The sequence below is a fragment of the Orcinus orca genome, chromosome 17, assembly GCF_937001465.1.
Source record: "Orcinus orca chromosome 17, mOrcOrc1.1, whole genome shotgun sequence".
In the NCBI taxonomy this organism is placed as follows: domain Eukaryota; kingdom Metazoa; phylum Chordata; class Mammalia; order Artiodactyla; family Delphinidae; genus Orcinus; species Orcinus orca.
Genome location: NC_064575.1, coordinates 35,784,278 through 35,807,107, shown reverse-complemented (window position 1 = coordinate 35,807,107; position 22,830 = coordinate 35,784,278). Strand labels below are relative to the sequence as shown.

General features: G+C 42.4%; 1 protein-coding gene and 1 long non-coding RNA gene across 2 annotated transcripts in view; both read left to right on the top strand.

The window, feature by feature from the left end:
* The first annotated feature begins 11,253 nt into the window (after positions 1-11,253).
* Positions 11,254-22,830, top strand: part of LOC125961674 (uncharacterized) — a 180,467-nt gene continuing 168,890 nt past the window's right edge. Inside the window, exons 1-2 of the mRNA XM_049700481.1 lie at positions 11,254-11,365; positions 11,463-11,777. Coding sequence (XP_049556438.1) covers positions 11,254-11,365; positions 11,463-11,777 — 427 coding nt within the window. The remainder of the gene's footprint in view (positions 11,366-11,462; positions 11,778-22,830) is intronic.
* LOC125961860 (uncharacterized) lies at positions 13,067-16,271 on the top strand. Its single transcript, XR_007472936.1, has 3 exons — positions 13,067-13,143; positions 13,932-13,995; positions 15,027-16,271. It is a non-coding gene; the product is annotated as an uncharacterized LOC125961860 (long non-coding RNA).

Sequence of the window (22,830 nt, the reverse complement as noted above, 5' to 3'; positions counted from 1 at the left end):
ATTGTTTGGGGCTGTTTGTGCCCACAATGAGAAGAGACGCCTGTCTCCGGAAAGAAAAGTGGCCCTTGTCTTGCTTAGGCCAACGAGCTGCCCAGAGCGCTGCCCGCCTGGCTTCTGAGGAAGATATACATTGCCATCTAGTGGATATTGGGGCTCACTGCAGTGTGCTCGTTCTCCCGCCTTTCCTTCTGGCCGGTAAGAACAAGCAATACAGCTTCTTGTAAGTTCCTAAAAATAGGGGAGGTCTTATATCACCAGGAGTGAAATGTTTGCCTCAATGTCTGTAATGAAAGTGCAACCCCATGCTTGCACAACGTCTGTCTTGTCAGTAGCCCTCTTTCATCCCGATGTTTAGGTCCAAGACAGGATCGTCATTGTCTGAGCAATGGGTATCTCTCCGAAGCTGGGTAGTTCTCCCCTGTCCCAAGTAGTGTGGGAGGAGACAGTCAGCACCTTCACAGACGCCTTCATCTCTGCAGCCTCGCCATCACTCCTCATCTCGCCCACAGCAAGCCCGATTCCAAAGTGCACAGGGTAGAGGCGTTCGAAAGTTGGCTTGTTCAACCAGGGGCATTGCCACTTCCCAGAGGGAGCCAGAAACACACCCACATCCTAAGACTCTTTTCAGTCTTGGCGTTGAGGGGGTTCCCACTCTGTCCCCTGACTACACACAAGTCAGTGTCTTTTTCCTTTCCGCTCATTCTACCTACATGAAGAGCACGTTGATCTCCCCAGTTTTAACACAGGAACCATGATTTTCTTGGGTTTTGTGTGTGGGGGGGGGGAGAGAATGGGAGAGAGAGCAAGTACATCCCAATATGGAAGGGCTTGGGGCAGTGGTTTTCAACCAGGGGCAATTTTGCACCCAGGAGACATTTGAAAGTGTCTTGGGACACTTTGGATGGTCACAGCTTACGCGAGGCTAAATGTCCTTCCATCACAGGACAGGCCCACAGCAAAGAAGCATCCAACCCCACCCAGCAGTCATGCTGAGGCTGAGAAAGCCTGGTTTAGGCTCGCAGATATCGCCCTCCAGCAAGCCGGTTGGAACACTGATTGTCCTCAAATGGCCCACACTGCAGAGGCTGTGGATAGATAATGCATCCTCTCCCAAGTCAGTACTGACCGCCGTTTTTCTTCTTTTAGACTCTTCCATTTTAAACATAATTTAGCTGTCTCTTTTTTGTTCCTCTGCTCTGCTGAGAAGAGAAAGGATTGGAAAGGGGGAGGGGAAGGTGACAGAAAAGGAGGATTAGAGGCCTGACCTGTTTCTCCTGCAGAAGCTGGGCACATTCCTCTCTCACACGTGCTTTGTGACCCAGCAGGGTACAATTAAAAGCACAATAATTTGCTTGTTATTCAAGTCAGGCATTAGTCCGGGTAATGGCGTGCTTGGTGTAGACTTGGATTTCCTTGTTTGGAGCTAAGCTCAGGACTAGCTGAATTCTCCATGGAGAAATCTTGATTTGTTCAGGTCTTTCATGTTTTCTACAGAGAAGGGATTATGTCTTCCTGAAGAGGGGCGTTGCTTAAAAAGCTACAAAGTGTAAGAAAAGGATTTAGGGCAGAGGGGCCTGTGGTTACGTAGCTGAGGGGTACAGGGAATTTCAGAGCCAAGGATTATTTAAAGCCATAGAGTTAAAAAAATAATTGCTTTAGGGACTTCCCTGGTGGTGCAGTGGTTAAGAATCTTCCTGCCAGTGCAGGGAACACGGGTTCGAGCCCTGGTCCGGGAAGATCCCACATGCTGTGGAGCAACTAAGCCCGTGTGCCACAACTATGGAGCCTGCGTGCCACAACTACTGAAGCCCACACGCCTAAAGCCAGTGCTCTGCAACAAGAGAAGTCACCCAGTGAGAAGCCCGTGAACCGCAACGAAGAGTAGCCCCTGCTCACCACAACTATAGAAAGCCCACGCGCAGCAACAAAGACCTAAGGTAGCCAAAAATAAAAATACATTTAAAAAAATTTATTAAAATACATTGCTTTAGCACTACTGCATCAGTGCTGGCGAGTACACTGTAAAGGCAATTAAGCATGAGCTAATATTCATTTTACTTTGGCTAATTACTGCATGGATCCAGGAGAGGGAGGGGAAAGAAAACATGCCCCCTCCCTGGCAATCAAGGAGGACGTTGGTTTTGGTTTCTTTGCCTTATAGGCACGCTTATTAGTTGGGGTGCCCAGAATCCAGCCATCACAAGGGCCTTATTAGTTAAAACACAGGAAAATTGTTCTCTCAAGGCAGAACAGTGAATGCTCTGCTGTCCCAGTGACCAAGCAGAAGCCACTATTAGTTTTAACTCCATCGATTATTGTTAGCCAGAGAGGACATGACATACACAGTCCTGACTTCACCCATGTGCCTGCTGAGCCTGGGTCAGGGGCTCTCAACCCAGAGCAACTCTGCCCCCCTCCCCCCAGCTCCCTGCCCCCCAGACAATTGACAAGTTCAGGAGCCATCTCTGCTGTCACAGCTGGGGAAGGACTGCTGGCATCCGCTGGGCAGAGGCCAGGGATACTGTAGGAGTATCCCACAATGCCCAGGACAGCCCACAGCAAAGAATTATCGGACACAAAATGTCACCAGTGGCAAAAGTAAGAGGTTCTGGTGTAGACAGAAGCAATTTCCTCTCCTTGAGTAGGTGAAGGTCTTCAGAATCTTTGCTTCCTCAAATACATAATGGACAAGTCATCAGATGACCATATTTCATGCTAACTAACACGTTTTTCTTCCCCCTTTTCTACACTGGGTATTCATTCTGCCACTTCAAGAAATCGAGTGACGCTAAGAAAAACTTGCCCTGGAAGAATGGTCCACGGGGGCGAACCGAGACCCAAGTCGGTGCCCGCCCTCTCCTTCCCCGATTCACACACACGCACCCAAGAGAGAAAACAGCGAGCTTCTCTGCAATCCCCCGGTTCGGAGTTTTGAGAAGTTTTATTCCCTTCTCTGAGATTACCCATTCTTCCCTGCATGAAGCATGTTCAGGGAAGTCATTTGTCCTGCAGCTTTACAGGAGTTAAGAGCCCGCAGCAGTGAGATATCCATTTCCTCCCTGGAGAATGAGGACTCCCCCTGAGGGAGGTTAATGCTCAGGACAGGAGCATCCCTGGAGCTGGTGACAGCCAAGGGGCTGTGACTCAGGACTGTCCCAGGCAGGCCATCAACTCTCTGGGAGAGCCTCAAGGATGCACTTAGCCTCCGTTTACAGGAGGTGAGGAGGGCAGAGTGCTGCAGACGGGGAGCGGGGCGGCCACACCCAGACTAAACCCTAGCCGGCACCCTGCAAGAGACAGAAAACCTCTCCCCTCAGGTCCCACCAGCCCTGCTCTCCCCTTCTGTGCACCCCTTTCAAATGCGTTTTTCTGCTTTGCCCCCTCCCATTCAATCCGTTCTAGGTACAGTGGTCACGGTGATCCTGGTACGTCCGTCCTAAGTCAGATCATGTTGTTCGGAGCTCAAAACCCTTCAGAGGCTCCCATCTGGATTCGAATAAAAGCAGTCTTCTCCTTCTCTCCCCCTCCCCATCCCCCCACTCTGTCTCTGTCTCTCTCTCACACACACACACATGCATGCGCCTGCGCGCACACACACACACCGTCCCTCCCCTTCCCTCAAGCCCTTCCAGACACACTGGTGAGCTGTCCCTGGCTGTTCCTAGCAGCTCCCTCCCCATAGCCTCCTGCACTTACTATTCTCTCTGCCTAGAATGTTCTTTCTCTCCGTATCTACAGGGGCTGCTCTCTCCGGTCTGTCCACATGTCCCCTTCTAATTAGGGTAGCCCTCTTTCCCTTTGATGCTTTATTGTTCCCGTAACCTGCATCATCTGGTAACATGCTAAAAACTTCCATGCTTTCATTTGCGGGTCCTTCCCTACCCCACCTCTCACTCCCAGATTGCAAGGCTCTCTGTATAATGTTTTCACAGCTGTCTATCTCGAGGACCAAGTACAGTGACTGGCTCCAGCAAGCACTCAGATATTCGTTGAAGAAATTAGGAAATGGACCAGGCTACTTAGCTTCAGAAGCTCTTTCATGGAAGTTCCCATCCCCTCCGTACCAGTTCTCAGCTAGTTGACTGAAGACTAGCACCCTGACAATGAGGCAGCTCTAAACTGTGAACGACAAAAATATTTACTGTGTCTCCGAGGGCCACTTGTGTTTGGTGTTTTCTTTTTTTAATAGTTTTTTAAATTAATTTTTAAATTTATTTATTTATTTATTTTTGGCTGCGTTGGGTCTTCGTTGCTGTGCGCGGGCTTTCTCTAGTTGCAGCGAGCGGGGGCTACTCCTCGTTGCGGTGTGTGGGCTTCTCACTGTGGTGGCTTCTCTTGTTGTGGAGCACGGGCTCTAGGTGCATGCACTTCAGTAGTTGTGGCACACGGGCTTCAGTAGCTGTGGCTTGCAGGCTTTAGAATGCAGGCTCAGTAGTTGTGGTGCACGGGCTTAGTTGTTCCGCGGCATGTGGGATCTTCCCGGACCAGGGCTCGAACCCGTGTCTCCTGCATTGGCAGGCGGATTCTTAACCACTGCGCCACCAGGGAAGTCCATGTTTGGTTTTTATTTGTAGTGAAATGCACATAAAATTGTATCATCGTATCACTTATGAGTGTAGAGTTTAGAAACGTTCAGGACATTCACGTTGTGCGGCAGCCAATCTCCAGAACTCTTTTCTTCTGGAAAAACTGGAACTCTCTGCCCTCCAGCAACCGCTACCCCCAGCCCCTGGCACCCACCATTCGACTTTCTGTCTGTATGAACTTGACCACTCTAGGTGCCTCATACAAGTGGAATCGAGAGCATTTGTCTTTCTGTGACTGGTAGGTTAGCATCATGTCCTCAAGATTCATCCATGTTGTAGCCTGTGTCAGAACTTCCTCTTTAAGGCTGAATAATATTCTGTTGTGTATACACCCCGTTTTGCTTATCTATTCATCTGTCAGTGGGCAGTTGGGTTGCTTCCACAGTTTAGTTATTGTGAACAATGCTGCTATGAACATAGGTATACAAAGTATCTTGCAAAACCTGCTTTCAGTTATGTTGGGTATATACCCAGAAGTGGAACTGGAACATATGGTAATCCTACTTTTAATTTTGAGGAACCACCATGATATTTTGCACAATGGCTGTACCATTTTACATTCTCACCAGTAGTGCACAGGGTTCCAATTTCCTACATCCTCATCAACCCTTGTTATTTTTTGTTTTCAGAGTAGCCACCCTAATGTGTGTAAGGTGGTGTCTCACTGTAGTCTTGACTTGCATTTTCCTAATGATCAGTGATGCTGAGCATCTTTTGATGTGTTTATGGGCCATTTATGTATCTTCTTAGCAGAAATGTCTAATCAAGTCCTTTGCCCATTTTTTAGCCAGGTTGTTTGCTTTGTGGTTGAGTTTTAGGAGTTCTCTGTGCACTCTAGATATTAATCCCTTATCAGATATATGATTTCCAAACATCTCCTCTCATTCTGTGATTGCCCTTTTCCTCTGTTGATAGGGTCTTGATGCACAGAGTTTTAAAAATTTTAATAAAGTCCAATTTCTCTATTTTCCTTTTGTTGCCTGTGCCTTCGGTGTCATATTCAAGAAATCATTGCCAAAATCTAATGCCATTAAACTTTGGGGCACTTGTGCTTTTTAAAAGGACCTTTTAATGACAAGTTCCCCAGTTTGGGGAGTTCAGAGTCCTGAAACCTAACTATAAGTGTTCCCAATGCAGAAAGTGCATAAGAACCAGAGTGCTTAATCAACATTTCTGTTGGCAAGCGAGGTCCCAAGGAGCGTGTGGAAGAACAGCAGAAGTAACATGGAGGACTTTTAGGAATGTTCTCTGCCACCTTAGTTTCCTCCCTCTTTCTCCATATATCCCTCCCATTTTTCCTTCCTTCCTTTCAGATAACATGTCTGGGGCAGGATATGGTGAAGAAAATGCTTTTACCTCACTCCCCTATAACAACACTGACCACCCCATGAGCCTTGGAGAAGCAATTTGCCTAATTTGGAGAGAAAAACTCCATTCAAGCCCTGCTGGGATGCAAGTTCAAATCTGCGTGACCACAAAACCCACGTTCATGGACCCACTTGCCTCTATTGCTTTTTTAAGCTATAGGAATGCTGGATGAGGAATGTTGTCTGTTATTAACTAGAAAAACATGATCCCCCTTTGAGCCTTCATGTCATTACCTATAAGATGAAAATGGACAAGCACAGCACATTTCCAGTGTTACTTTTGAAGTCTTCAGTGCTATCTTACATGAAAATAACATGAAGACACAGAAGCAAACCTGCCTGATTCCCCCTTATGCCTTGACTACTTGGCCTGCAGAGAGGCCTCCAAGACCCTCCTTGGACGATCCAGGGTTCAGCCCAGCACTGAGCTAGACGACCACGGGCTCCCCTTCCAGCCCAGTGAGTCTTTTCATGACTGTTTTGGGGGTTTTTTTCTAGACTCCCATTTCTTAAAAGTTTGAGAGCCAGTCACAGATCTCCATTTCACCCAAGGGCTGGCATGTCACGAGGTCACCAATATTTGTTTTATGTACTGCTAAGAGATTAAGGGGCAGTATAATTTCAGAGAAAAGTTAGGTTCCCTGGAAGTTAGGAACCCCAGCATCCTGCCCTTAAACACTCGAATGACCTTGAGCAATGAAAGGTCCAGACCTTCATTTCTCATCTTCAAATGAGAAGACAAATTGGACTACATCACTGTTTCCTAAAGTGTGGTGTGTACACTGCTGTGGAAAGTAAGCAATAGGAAGAAAAAAGTTAGGTGCTTTTATCTTATGTATATATCTATAAATACTTAAATAGCCTCTCAACTCTACAGTATCTTAGCTATTATTGCTACAGCAAGGCTGAAGTCGGTGACACACACACAAGCAAGACCCAATGCTAGTACATGCGGTGAAGGTATCGCACCTTCAGGAATTGTCCTTTCCACCCAAACTGTCCAGAAAGATTGACACCGATGAAATGGATCGCTATTGTGGATCCTCATATACCAAATTCCCAAGAGCTTTGCTGAGAAGACCTCAGCATTGCATCAAAGCATCCCTTTGATGCAATGTGAATAAGGTTTAAAAGAGTTATTAATGGGGGAGGCAAATGTTAAATCTATAGCAGAGGTAGTTTCCCCATAGGATGGGGGAGAGGGAAAGTATGTAAGCACCTGTCATAGGGCCTGGTGTGGAGCAGGTGCCCCATACAGATGTTATTACAAAATATTGAGTATAGTTCCCTGTGCCATAGAGGAGATCCTTCTATCTATTCTATGCCTTCTTTGAATGACCGTAGCACTTGTTTTCTGTATCATTATTATGTCTATTGTTGCTTTGTGACTGAAAATGAAAAATGTCTATTTGTCCACGTCCTGGCCCTTACATAAAAATGTGTTCATTTATCTATTTCATATTTATTGACTACATCTTAGACACCGTGTTAACTGCTGGTTCTAGATGTTAGTAAAATATAGACCTTCCTGCTCAAAGGGTCACAGTATTTGTGGGAAAACAAAAAAATGAACAACCTATGTCTCTAAGAGCTTTGTACTTCCCAAAGAGAACACACCTCGTAGGTACAATGAATACATGTATCATACGTAAATGTATAGTTAATGGGATTATACACCTGAGATAACTGCTTTTCGATTCTGAGGAAATGATGATTATATTTCACCAGGAGCTCAATACCACTCTGAGAATGAGGGCTTAACCCCCGACTTGACTCACTGCATCGCTTTCCTATATAAAAATACACAAGTCTGTACATACGCTCTAGAAAAAGGCTTATCTGGCATGAATTTCAGATAGCAAGAAGAAAACTTCAAGAGGTTCAGAGAAGCATCCAGAAGCTCAGATGACTGTCTGGCACTAATACAACTTGCTTGACAGGAAAATAGAGCTGTAAATCTCACAAAATTAGATGATCTTTTAAGAATTTCAAAACCTCCTGCTATTAATTGGAAATCCTAAAAGAATAGCTTCTTCTAAAATGTACTGATAATATGCTTTACAGCTTAATATTCAGAAGCCTATGTTTTGGCTAAGTGAGCTTCAGGAAGGAAGGAAATGTGCGGTTTACCTACACTTACTTTGGAACCGCTGGTTCCAAACATCTACTTCTATGCACAGTCATCTTATCATCTGTAAAATGGAGGCAACTCTAAGACAACAGAGTTACAGAGATGTTGCACAGCTCCATGTGTCATTGTCTTCATTTGTTTCAGAATACCAATAACATCTAAGCTACTACTGAAAGAGGGCTGTATTATTTCGGGTCATCTAGTGCAGCTCTGTCAAAGTAAAGAAAAGGGACCTAGAATGACTATAATTTTCCCAAGAGGACACAATTATTTTATGGTAAATCTGGGACAAGAACCCTGATCTCTTGGATCCCATTCCATTGTTCTTTCATTGGGTTCTGAACAACCCAGAGAAATAAAGAGAAATAAAACTCCTGTGTGCTGTGTCACTGGTACAGGACATGGCAAGATTGGAATTGGAGCACTACATATTAAGAGGTATCTGAGAAATTCTTCAAACTAATTGAGATATATACCAGGTACATAGAAAACAGTATGTTTTATGAAGATGATTCTGTGCAATGAACAGAACTGGTAACACACACTGGAAGGTGAATTCTCATTTTCTGGCACCTTGGAAACGCCACCTCAACATACACGTTAAAATAAACATTTGAACTGGGTCATATTTAATTCTGCATGCTCTTGTAAGTCAGCAAAATATTCCATATATCATTTAAGTTGTCACTCACTTTTTAACTTGACTTTCAATTTCTAAAAGTCTTTCCAAACATAAAACAGAGGTGGGAAAATGGCATATGGGAAGCTGCAGAGATGAAATAAGCTTATTTCATTAGGCATAAAGATGACTATCCAAACAACTTCTTCATGGCTGAAAGTGTCCAAATCTACTGCCTTCGTTTTGTAGTCAAGGCTTCCGGAAAAATATGCTAATGGATTCCTTATTACCCAAATGCCCCATATCAGTTTCAGTAGGTATCATTATATATTATGGAAATTTTTCTCAGTGACAGTGAAAGACATCCTGGCTGAACATCCCCCTGCCCATGACACAGAGATGATGGTCTCAAGCTATCTTGAAGGCATTGGAGCCCACACTATCCGTTACTAATATTAATGGAGGATAAAACTTCATATTCTGTTTGCTCTATATTTGTTCAATCACTTCTTCCCTTCATTAAACTGGATGGCCCATAATTGAGTCTGTAGTGTCTATCATTGGAAACTGAACAAAGTTTTGTTGGTTTTATTAATGTCATACATTTCCAGGGAGGGTCTATTCAATAACTAAGTCTAGTTTCACAGTTACAAATAAATTATGATGTAACTTTGATTAAATTAAGCTCATCATAAAGGAAGGATACTGAGAGTTGCTAGTACCCCTTCCTTGAGGGACTCTCGTAAAGCGCTAAGTAAAGTAACAGAGGTGTATATGTATGCATATATTTTCAATGATATTTGTACAGACTTAAAAAGAACTCTACAGAATGCATTATAAAAACCTTAATGCTGTGTGTCCCTAGTTCCCAGCTCTCTCATTAGAACTACTTAAATGAACACAATCTTATCTGTTAGGATAGCTATCAGAGTACTCCAAATACTACTTCTTGCAGTACCCTGTCCCAACCGTTTGCCATCCTCTTCCCATTAGTCCTCAAGTCAGAAGCCCCGAAGATCTGTTCATTAATTTATGAACACATTTCTTCATCCAGTCAAGAAAATTGGTTGATCCCTTACCAAATTTCAGGCACCATTCTTCAGTATGATGTATAGTCATGTTCAGGAAACACAGCAGTGATTAACACAGATGAATACAGTCTCTCTTGAGCTGACGGGGGAGACAAAAGTAAATAAGCAAATATAAAATCATAAGTATAGGGCTTCCCTGGTGGCGCAGTGGTTGAAAGTCCCCCTGCCGATGCAGGGGACACGGGTTCGTGCCCCAGTCCGGGAAGATGCCACATGCCGCGGAGCGGCTGGGCCCGTGAGCCATGGCCGCTGAGCCTGCACGTCCAGAGCCTGTGCTCCGCATTGGGAGAGGCCACAACAGTCAGAGGCCCGCGTACCGCCAAAAAAAAAAAAGCTATGAAAACAAAACCTATGGATGGAGACCTACATGAAAGATGGAAGCGTATAATAATGGCCAGAGTACATTACTGTGGCAGAAGCAGCAGCCCTTAAGGAGGACAACTTTATAAATTACAAATTGGATTTAAATAGACAGGGAATTGAAAGTGGAGACATTATTTTCTGCAGAAGATGATGGACAGGGGAGAACAAAGAAAATAAAACTGAGATTGTTAGCAAAATACAATGCTAAGCATATAAGTTAGGACTGAGTCCTTAACTTTCATTTTTACTAATGAGTGGGTGAGTATAGATTACTGACTACACAGAACCAAACCTGGGAACACATTTTATATTTATGATCTTTGTGCCTAAAACTAGATTCTCCTGCAATTTAATATGACACTAGGACAATGACTGGCCAAGTTTTAGATTAATCACTCTTACACAAAGATTTTTCATTCATATAATCTCAAACAAATACTGCGTCACCAATTAAGTTCCAGATCCTATACACTCTGGCTGAAGATATAAATATCTTGCAAGCCCAGCGTCACTTTCCTCTTTCTCTGGTAACAAATCACACTTTCTATTATGACAATGGCCCCAGTTATCGGCCCAGGAATAAACACTTGACTCAGGAAGAGCCAATTAAAGCCCTCCTTTAGAGTCGATCGAGAGCTTTAAGGTTAGAGTATTTCCATCTTACGAAATTTTTGTAAAACAAAATTATTTCGAAATCGACTAATTATTCTTTAAGTTCTAGAAACTGCATTCTGTGACTAAGAGGACAATTTATTTGCCGTCGTTTCTGCCCTGCCCACTTTATGTTTCTGTTACTGTGAGATAAAGGCAGTGGGGAATGGCAAACCAATTCTGATTCATTCAACACATGAGTGCTTCTTAGGTACAAAACACCATTCTGAACATTGTCCGAGGTAAAAAGATAAATAATACCTAGCCCCTTATAATACCTAGCCCCTTACCCTCAAGTTACCTCCACGTGTATTTTATGTATGTATAGCCATACAATTAAGAAGTCTTTGGATGTTTTATCTTCAAGAATAATTCAGAAAATGGATTACTTGAATATCATAAACATTTAGGGTTTAACAGATTTGTTACTTATAGACGTTGTATCATGGATTTAAAAGACCATAGCAAGCGGGCAGCGGCGGGCGGAGCGACCGAGGGGCGGCGCGGGCTGGGCGGCGGGTGCGGGGGTCCGTGCTTCCTCGCGGTGGAGGGCTGGGGTTCGCCGGGGACGCCGGGTTGCTCCGCGTTGCCAGGTTACCGAGCGCGTGCCCCGCGCCCGCTCTTCCGCCCGGGCCGCCCTCGGCGCCGCCTGAGCCGCGGTGCGGGCTGCGCGGGGCGCCGGTTCCGCGGAAGCCTGGGTCGGGCGCTGCGTGCGGGACTCTCGTCGCTCGTGGACGGGGCGCGAGCGCGCGGGGGACGTAGGGCGCCGACCTGGGCCTCCCCGGCGCTCCGGCTCCGCTCCGGGCGCCCGCTCAGGGGCCTCCGGCGCGAGGCCCCCTTCGTGGTCAAGATGGCGGCGCCCAGGCGGGCCGCGCCGAGGTGAGCTGGAGCCGGGCCCGGAGAGGGGCGAGTGTGCCACGCCCAGGACTTGGACCCCGGGCTGGTCTCCCGTCTCCCGGGGAGCGGCGGGTAAGTGGGTGCGGCCGCGCGTAAGTCCCTGTCGTGGGGTGGTCAGCTCTCCGTGCGTACGCAGACTTCTGTCGTCTGATAGTCAGATCTGGGGTGGCCCAGGTTGGAGGCGAGGGTGCTTGATTGGGGAAACCTGAGGGGTTTAAGGACTCTATTGGGATCGTTTCAGACCCCAGCAAGAAGGTGAGCAAGTTTCCTCCTGACTCTCTTCCCGGCTAAGTTTTCTCCCTTCTCTGAAGGCGCCAGCTTTTCTGAATCACCTTGTTCCCCGGGGGGATACAGTTGGTGGTTCTGACCTTGGAACGTAGGACCCGGCGCGGGGAAGCCTGAGCTGGTTCTAGTTACTTTGTTTGCAAAGCACTTGTCTTGTCTTTGGAATCTTTGTGTATGTAACCAACGTTGGGAAGAGCCAGCGTTTTCTCCTCCAAAACACTGCGAGGGGTAACTTTATACGTAAGAAACAAGTGGGCGTTCACATCCATCTCTTTTCCAACCACTGAGTTTTGGTTGTGTTTCCTTTCTTTAAGTTTGTCTCGTTCTGAAGTGATAACAAAACAAAAACAAAAACAAAAACAAAAAGGCCATAGCCAATTACACAAAGTATACTCTAGTCTCAGTCCTGCCATTAATTAGCTTAAGTCATTTAATTTTTCTAGGCCTCATTTTTCTCATGTGATGTTTTTTCTTTGAAAAAGTATAGTTTCTGGAAGTCTCTAATCTCTGTGTCATAGTTCAGCTTGGAGAAAACCTGTTCTTATCCAAACTCCATGACATTGTATTTCCAGCTCCAACTTTGGACTTTGAGTGAGTTGGGGGCAACTTTTTAAGGATATTTTCACACAGCTTTTTTAGTTAATATCAGTCTAGCTGACTTGTCATACTCAGACTTTCTCCCATATTCTTTTACCAGTGTGTTCCTTAGTCATATATATAAAGACTGTTGTGGGAAAAATGACCTCCTGGGTCAGCTTACTGCATGGTCATCGACACAGGGCAGGGAGTAAGATTCTGTGGATTTTACAGAAGCAGATACAGGTTTCATTACCCATGTCCTCTCCTCTTTCATCTTACAAAAACAGCAGGCTTTTCTTGGAGAACTGCCAGATAATGCCATCCTGCCTCCTCACGGGCCCCGGGGATGAGTCGCCCAGGGACTGAACTCCAGTAAAGCAGGTGATTGGCTCATGGGTAGGCATCTGACCTCGGCTAAGTCTATCAGACTGCTCCCCAGGACTTTTGTCTCAGAGCAAAATGGAAGAATTGTCTTTTCTCTCTGGAATTTCTAAGCGGGGGAGATATGACTCTGGGACTCCCAGTGACCATCCAGCACAAGGAGAGACTTTCTGTAAAATAAAGTCTTGCAGAGGTAAGCAGGGCTGAGCAATGGAGAGAGAGCTGGAACCCTGCTGATACTCTGGAACGTCCAGATCCAACTGTATCTGAATATGGCTGCATCCCTGAATTTCTAGTACTTGTTTGTTGAGGTTGTTGTTGTTGTTTGGTTTTTGTTTTTAAATTTCCTTTGACTATTTTGAATTTGTTTTGAGCCATGTGCATTTGAAAGCATCATAGGTAAAAGAGCTAATTTCCTACATTAATGTCAGGTTTGCTTCCCTAAGTGAAAAATCATATCCGCTATTTTCTTTAAATAAAATCCTTCTAGCTCAGGTTTGAGATATTCAAAACTCTGCCTCCTACCCCCCTCTTTTCCAACATTTACTATATCACCTTGAAGCATTTGTGACCACATCTTTCCCATCTAGACGCAGTTGAGAGAGAGAGCATAGACTTCTGATATAAACTGCAACCTATACGCCTCCTACCTGGAAGCTTTAGAACATACTTGATTCTTGTCATTAAAGCAAATCTTTTGTTGTTGTCTCCAGGGCACAGAAGCATTTTCATGGCATAATGGAGTACAAAGTACATTAAGCCTAACTCTACTTCTCATCCTCTTTTACTTTAAATAGGCAGAAAAGAACAATCTCAAACACATTTTCCCAACAAATAAAATACATATACGATTATGTTTAGAAGACGTTTATGCAACATATAGTTAGACTGATGAATTAATGGACCTTTCGCCAATTGGCACAGTAAATATATATGTTCAATGTGCTCAATTAAAAAGAAGACAATAACATATTTTTACAGGTTAATTATCTGAGAAGAGTATTGTGCCAGCACACTTGATACTACAGTATTTCATGTTTGACAGGTAATCTTCTTTCAATTATATTTACTGCTAAATGTTTCTTGGATCAAGCTATTAAATTATAAGGTCAAAAGTAAAATGATATGAAATTACAATGATAAAGGGACACATATCCCACTTTATGAGAATAGAAGTTCTAATTTCTTTTCAGTACTACTAGTCGTGACCACAGTACTAATTTGAGCCCTTACTATGAGCCACTGTGCCCATATACATTTAGTTCTTACAGTAGTTCTGCAAAGGGCATATAATAATCCACAGTGTAAAGCTGAAGAAAGTGATTCTCATAGCTGAAAGTCACATAGCTGGTGAGTGGCAAAGTCTAGATTCAAACTTAGAGTCGTCTGACAATGCCCAGGTTGTTGACCACTATGTACACTGCTCAATTGTTGCACCAATAAAGAAGTGCTTGAAATAATTATAGATTTGCCTAACCTGAAACTGCAGTGATTCAAAGACATCAAAGTTGCCAGTTGCTTAACCACATCTACTTACAGTAAGAAATTACATTTTATTTCATTTCTAAAACAAGATTAATTCTGCAGGCCCATCGAAACTTGAGCACACAAATCCTACCTCCAAATGAAAGATGCTTGTTTTCCATTATTCAACAGATGGCCCTGTACAGAGGCAATAAATATATAGTCGAATTTTCATTCAAATAAATGAGAAGAGAGGTTTCTTCTTGTGCTGATTCAGTGCCCATCATTATGGATTATGATGGCTCTTCCCAAACTTTACTTCATTCACTCTTTCTACAAAACTCCAGTAATGGAATCCATCATTCAGATATATGTGCAAAGCGAAAGGACTGTATTAATACAGTTGCTGAAAGTCAAGTTGATAGAGCACAGGAAATACATCCTAATAAATGCAACATTAATGTTTGTGTGGGCCTTGGAGTGAGGGGTAGAAGAATTTTCAGTTTAATGGAATATTTTGCCTCTTGCTATGAAAGTGTGGCTTAATAGTCTTGTAATTGGTCATTTACAGAATCCTCCATCTCTGGGTTTCATGCTTTCTTTACTCTGCAGCTGTTGATTCCTTCTCTTGTTCTGGATGGAAGATAGCAACGAAGCCACTTCAAAGGGCTCAGCCTGCCTTTTTGTGTTATTGTTTAGATGGAGATATTTCCATTTATTAAAGCAGACTATTTAAACATTTTTATCATGTTTTAAACTTGACTGTGTTCTGAAGGTATGAGCACAGGCAGACATAATGGGGGATGTTTTCCAGGAGAAAACATACTCTTATCAAAGGAATTATCAGAATTTTCATGTATGGATTGAGAATCAAATTCTGGAGTTAGACCTGAATTTAAATTCATACTCACAACTTATTACCAGTCTCATCTTGATCAAATGGTTACCACACTTCTCATCAATTTCCTTATCTTTGAAAGTGGAATAAGAGAAGTATGCCTGGTGGAGTTACACATAAAGCTCATCTGATAGAATATTCATAAGGATTTTGCACAAAATATACATGGAAATATTTTAGCACCGAGTTTAGCATGCGATTCGTCTTCAATACATTTAAGAGCTATTATTTTATTATTATTATGCTATCATTAAATATCACTATTACTTAAATGTCATTATTGCTAACATTGCTGTAAAACTACCGGAATAACCCATGATGAATTCCCCTCTTCTGTTTCCTTTGTTTAAATGGAAAATATATATATAAATCTAGACAGAGAAGACTTTAGTGATCCTATTCAGTGGAGTGAGAATTTCCATGGCACTGATTAAAACAAATCCTAAATTGCATGGACTTAAGGTAGCAGAGAGGGGCTTCCCTGGTGGCGCAGTGGTTGAGAGTTCGTGACCCGATCCGGGAAGATCCCACATGCCGCGGAGCGGCTGGGCCTGTGAGCCATGGCTGCTGAGCCTGTGCGTCCGGAGCCTGTGCTTCGCAACGGGAGAGGCTGCAACAGTGAGAAGCCCGCGTACCGCAAAGAAGAAAAAAAAAAAAAAAAGATAGCAGAGAGGCTAAGAGATTTGAAGTTAGACATCCCCAAGTGTGAATTCTACTGTGACCCTCTTCTAGCTCTAGAACCTTGAGGAAGTTACTTAAACTTTCTGAGCTTTACTACTAGTTTCCTCATCTGTATCTTTTTCAGGACTATTTATCAAGCATCTTCCTGTTCTCTATGCTTGGACGTATCAATGAATAAATGAGACAAGAGCCTTTGCCTGCGTGCTCCTTCTTGCATGCTTTCTCCCTCCTTACACTCTCGTGTGGAAACGGATGTTATAAATAAACTCTATGCTTTGTCACAGGTTGATGGGCGCTACGGGATAAGGAAAAGGATGTGAAGCTCACTGAAGAGGCTTGGGTTGGGAGTGCTGGAGGAGTGTACAGGTAGGTTCTGATTTTAAATAGGGTAGTCAGGGTGGATTTTATAAGTTGACATTTGAGCAAAGACTTGAAGTGAGGGAGTTGTCAGAATGTATGATGGGGAGACCACTCCCTGGGAGCAAGAATAACCAGTCCCAAAACTCTAAGGCAGAAATATGCCGGGCAGCTTGGAGGAATATCAAGGAGGCCACCCTGGCTGACTTAGTCAGTGGGGAGGAAGAGACAGCAGGAGGGCTGGAGGTCAGATATGTGATGGGATGGATTGGGTAAGTCCTGGGAGGCCATCACATGCATTGTGTCTTTTACTCTAAATGTAGGCAGCCAGGGGCAGGATTTTAGCCGAGGTGTGGCATGAACTGTCTCTTGTTTGAAAAGCATAACTGTATCTGTGGTCTTGAGGATGTGGGGAGAGAGTGGAGTCAGGGAGAATCTCAGGAGGTGACTACAGGATCCTCGAGGTCTATGTTGGTGGCCTGCACCAGGCTGCTAGCAGCTGGTAATTCTCAGAAGTGGCACATTGGGAAGGTTGTGACAGCATTTCGTGGTAGATTGAATGCAAGAATGGAAAGGAAGAGGGGGTCAAGGGTGAATTCGAGATTTAGGGCCTGGGGAACTGGAAAGGTGTGGTTACTGTCACCTAAGATGGAAAAAGTTTGGGGTAGAGCATGTTTGGGGGATTAAAGACCAGTTTTGGAGGTATAAGATTTGAGATGTTTTCGTGACATCCAAGTAGAGATGCTGAGTACACAGTTGGATACACAAGTCTGCAGTTCTGAAGAAAGGTCTAAACTAGAGATACACTTTAATACAATGGAGATATTAAGAATAATTACATGGAAGCGCTATTTTAAAGATAAAATGAAGTAATGCAATTAGCACTCTGTCTTCTCAAAACATTTAATAACTGTTAGCTAAAATAATTACCTGAAATGAAAAAATACCTATAGTTTGTTTTGTTGTTTGCAGTAAAAGTGAATAAAATGTCACAATTATTTTAATAGTATTTGTGACACAGTAGTTTTAGTTAAGACACCATGACTACAAACATTTACACTAAACCTTTCAGTCTCCTGCTTTTCACTCTGATAGGGTACTTGGAACCATATTTTGTAAGGTTTAAGTTAGTTGTCATAGGGTACCTCTTTAATTAGAAGTAATTCTGAACTGTCTAGTTCCATGCAGTTTTATATACATATATGTATAATTATTATTTTATGATTTATCAAACTCAGTTGAAAATTTGCATCACTGATATACATTAGAATTTAAGCATTTACCCAGGTACTCAAGGAAAAAAATGTACTTGTCTTGTAATTTCCATAGGGGTACTTGCTTTCACATCTTCCCTTCACTTTGCAATTGCAAACATGGCAGGGGAAATATTATCTTACTGGTCTTTGAGTTCTCCTTAGCTATCTGCAAGTCCTTAAACAGCCGTTGTGGCTTAACCAAAATTCTCTTCCATCTTCATTCCGCTAACAGATATTGGTCTAAGCATGTACTTATACTAAAAAATGCATGACCACGTTGTCTCTACACATCTATAATTTTATGTTAACACTATCATTATGTAAGCTATACTTGAATTGTAATTATAACAGATTTTATGTCAACACACATCCATTTCTAGTGTTCATCTGGTGTTCAAGGAGAGAGCAGCATGTCGTAAATTTTATCAAAATATAACATCTGAAGACTAGAACAGAGGGTAATTGTGTAATTCTGTATTCACTCTAATTAAGTTCAGTGGAGTTGGCATAATAGAATTAAGATGAAAAAAAAAAGACATCGAGGTACCATGGCTCCCTCTCCTAACACACCCTTTTCGTATCCGAGAGCAGAGACTCAGCACCTTTCTGTACAGAAATGGAGACAGGAAGAGGCCAGAGGATGAATGACAGGCACGAATGAGGTGGAACTTTGAAGAGCAACATGGAAATGAAATACTTCTTTTGTATTTGGTAGGTGGGGAAAATGTACCAGCGTGTATGCCTACTGGGACCACGTTTTCCAGAACAGTTAAGCCCAGTGTCAACTGTGCTGTCCCACCTTCCTCGTAAGTAGGAACATACTGTTACTTGAATCTTTGCTTCCTGTTTCTTGATAGCTGGTTGAGAAGATTATCACAGGAACTGCATCTTGTTAGCAAATACAGTGTTTTGAAATGATTGACACTCACTGAAGAGCGGCAACTCCAAGCTTGCTCTCTCTTGATCTTGGACTATTTAAGTCTGGAGTGCAGGAGTGGGTTATGGGGAAAGACCATTGGAATTCTTACGTCTTCAGCATAATGGTTATAGCATAATGGTTAGGAGTGTAGGTGCTGGTTCAAATCTCTGCTTTCCACTTTCTAACCATATGAGCTTGGGTAATTTACCTGATTACCTGAACCTCAATACTCCTGCCTATAAAATGATGTTAATAATATTTCATCCCCATAGACTTGTTTTCAATGTTAAAATGAAGCACTTAATACAATGCCTAGAGCATAGTAAAGTCTACTATTATTACTATTACTACTACTACTACTATTATTATTATTACTATCACGATGCCAGGTGCTGTTTTTCGTATGTGCCTTATTCCATTATCTTCTGCCCTGTCCCCCCATTTCTGTCTTGTTTCTGTACAAGGGTAGGTTTGTCACAGAGCATTTTCTTTCCGTAGTGTCTGACTCTTAGTCATCAAGGTGACTGGTCCACGACCCGGCATTCATTGCTGCTCGTTGAAGCAACCCATTTTGAGAAGGGGAGTTGGATATTGATGTCAAGTTGGGTCAAGGAGAGAGAATTTTCTCTCTTCTGCACTCAGAGAGCTAAGTGAAATATTCAGGCCTCAGAAGGAGAATCAGGCAAAGGGCAACATGCTTAATTTCATACCTTAGTGATTAAGAACAAGTCAGACAGGCTGGATTTGAACTCATTTCCGTCATGTACTGACAAGGGGATCTTAGGTGCTTTTGTAACCCGTCTGAGTCTCAGTCAACATCTGAAAGAGACGAATAACATTATCAGGACCTAGCGTATAGCCTCGTTGTAATAAGTGAGTAAATCCTTTTAAAACGTTCAGCACGTTGTTTGGCATATAAACACGTAATAAAATTTAGCTTCTTTGACTACTACCGCTGCTAATAATATTAAGTAGCTGAGCAGATCCGAGGCCTATTTTTTTCTTAGATTGCACATAATCATTTGGACAACCAGCTCACGTTGATCAACCGTTGCTTATATATAAACCCCCATGAACCCAAAGGTGCTTTAACTCTCTCCCAGTCAGAGCCTGTTCTGGGGGCAGAAGCAACACCGGCACTACCCCCGTCACCTTTGCCTTTATTTTCACTACACTCGCCTGCCGTACTGAGCACTTTCTGTTTGCCAGGCACCAAATTTAGCCCTGCGTATGCACTGTATCATATAGTTCTCACACTCAGGTGGGAGACATTATCATCGTCCCCAATTTTCAGATAAAGACGCCAAGGTGTTGGAAAGGTAAGAAACTTGACCCACAGCAAGAGATGGAGCCGGAGTATTCAAACCCTTCTCTCTGACCTCAAGAACCCTTACATATTAGCATACTACTACATCCTGGTAAGAAAATCTGCTTCCAGCCACTCTGGTGAGAGTAGAAATGATTCTCAGTCCCCACATTCCTCTATTGCCCATGCCACCCTAGCCTCAGGACTAGGGGGGAAAGGAAGTGATCTCTTCAAAGAGCAGCCAAAGGGAACCTACTCCCTTCTGCCTTTTCGTAATCAACTAACCAATATTTTATTTCCTTCTTAAGAGTCCCCACATGTTCCTTTTGGTACTTAGCTTGGCCTTTTAGAATTCTGACATTCTGTACATGACTCATCCACTGTATTTCATGTTAATTTATTGAGGTCAAGTATAGGGTCTTACTCATCCTGAAGTCGTTATCCCCTGTCACATCTAACTCTGTTCTTTTCTTCTCGTAGGACATCTGCAGATATTTATTTGAATTTTTTTTTTTTTTTATGAAAGAAAAAGAATATTCATTTATTTTTAATGACTTATTAGAACAAATACCTATAGATATCATTATATATATGATATATAAATTAATTATACAATATATCATGTATTAATTATTAAAACATACTCTGGTAAATATTATATATTCAATATGAAACAGGAGGAAAGGGGGCAGGGCACAACCTTTAAAAGAATTACATAGCCCGAGGACACAACATAAACTGATTAGAACAAAATAGGTCCAAGATGGCGGACGAGTCTACTTCCACTAGACCTTGAGCCTCAGTATACACTCATTGTAACACATCAGCAAGCTAAGCGACACACCCACAGGTGCCACGACAGTTCCAAGGATGACCATAAAGGTCAAAAAGTGGGCGGTGGCTCAATTCCTAGAAATCCCCACCCCTTCCCCAAAATAGCTGGAATACTCCTCCCACTCATCAGCGTATGAAATTACTCACCCCTATAAAACTAACAACCCCATACCCTGGTGCTGCCCTCGCCTTCTTTTTTTTTTTTTTTTTATTTTTATTTTTTATTTTTTTTTATAGGTATACCTGGATTTAATTCTCACTTCTACCGCTTGGTAGCTGGATAGCCTTAGGCAAGTTTCATACCTCCCTGAAATTCACTTAATTCAGTCTGTAAAATGGCATAATAACTTATTATAGCATCCTTTTAGGAATTTTAAATCAGTTCTTGAAATAAAAGTACACAATATATAGACAAGTATGGATTCCTCAATAGATGTTTGACCTTTCATTTCTCCAGTATCCCACCCGCATCAAATAAAGAAAAATACTTTTTAAAATTTACGAATATTTCATTGTTGTAAAGTTAAAGCCATAAAAATAATCAAATGGCCTACTATCATACCGTTAGAAGAAAAAAAAAAAAGGTGTTCATGAGAGTTCCATATTAGAATACAAGTTTTCCTTAGGCACCTGTTTATGTATGCTATTCTGCTCTTTACAATAAATAATTAAATTTAAAAGACTTAATTCCTCACTTTTAAGACCTTATTAGTTTACAAATTACATATTGACCTATGCTAAATTTTATACCGACCCATGCTAATGAATTCAGTACAGAAAACAAAAAACACTGCACTCAAGCAAACTACATATATATATATATATATATATATATATATAACTTATATGAGAATTGCTACTCCAGCTTTCTTTTGGTTTCCATTTGCATGAAATACCTTTTTCCATCCCCTTACTTTCAGTCTGTATGTGTCTCTAGGTCTGAAGTGGGTCTCTTGTAGACAGCAAATATATGGGTCTTGTTTTTGTATCCATTCAGCCAATCTGTGTCTTTTGGTGGGAGCATTTAGTCCATTTACATTTAAGGTAATTATCGATATGTGTGTTCCCATTCCCATTTTCTTAATTGTTTGGGGTTTGTTATTGTAGGTCTTTTCCTTCTTTTGTGTTTCTTGCCTAGAGAAGTTCCTTTAGCAGTTGTTGTAGAGCTGGTTTGGTGGTGCTGAACTCTCTCAGCTTTTGCTTGTCTGTAAAGGTTTTAATTTCTCCATCAAATCTGAATGAGATCCTTGCTGGGTAGAGTAATCTTGGTTGCAGGTTTTTCTCCTTCAACACTTTCAATATGTCCTGCCACTCCCTTCTGGCTTGCAGAGTTTCTGCTGAAAGATCAGCTGTTAACCTTATGGGGATTCCCTTGTGTGTTATTTGTTGTTTTTCCCTTGCTGCTTTTAATATGTTTTCTTTGTATTTAATTTTTGACAGTTTGATTAATATGTGTCTTGGCGTATTTCTCCTTGGATTTATCCTGTATGGGACTCTCTGTGCTTCTTGGACTTGATTAACTATTTCCTTTCCCACATTAGGGAAGTTTTCAACTATAATCTCTTCAAATATTTTCTCAGTCCCTTTCTTTTTCTCTTCTTCTTCTGGAACCCCTATAATTCGAATGTTGGTGCGTTTAATGTTGTCCCAGAGGTCTCTGAGACTGTCCTCAGTTCTTTTCATTCTTTTTTCTTTATTCTGCTCTGCAGTAGTTATTTCCACTATTTTATCTTCCAGGTCACTTATCCGTTCTTCTGCCTCAGTTATTCTGCTATTGATCCCATCTAGAGTACTTTTAATTTCATTTATTGTGTTGTTCATCGTTGCCTGTTTCATCTTTAGTTCTTCTAGGTCCTTGTTAACTGATTCTTGCATTTTGTTCATTCTATTGTCCATTCTATCTCCAAGATTTCGGATCAACCTTACTATCATTATTCTGAATTCTTTTTCAGGTAGACTGCCTATTTCCTCTTCATTTGTTAGGTCTGGTGGGTTCTTATCTTGCTCCTTCATCTGCTGTGTGTTTTTCTGTCTTTTCATTTTGCTTATCTTACTGTGTTTGTGGTCTCCTTTTTTGCAGGCTGAAGGTTCGTAGTTCCTGTTGTTTTTTGTGTCTGTCCCCAGTGGCTAAGGTTGGTTCAGTGGGTTGTGTCGGCTTCCTGGTG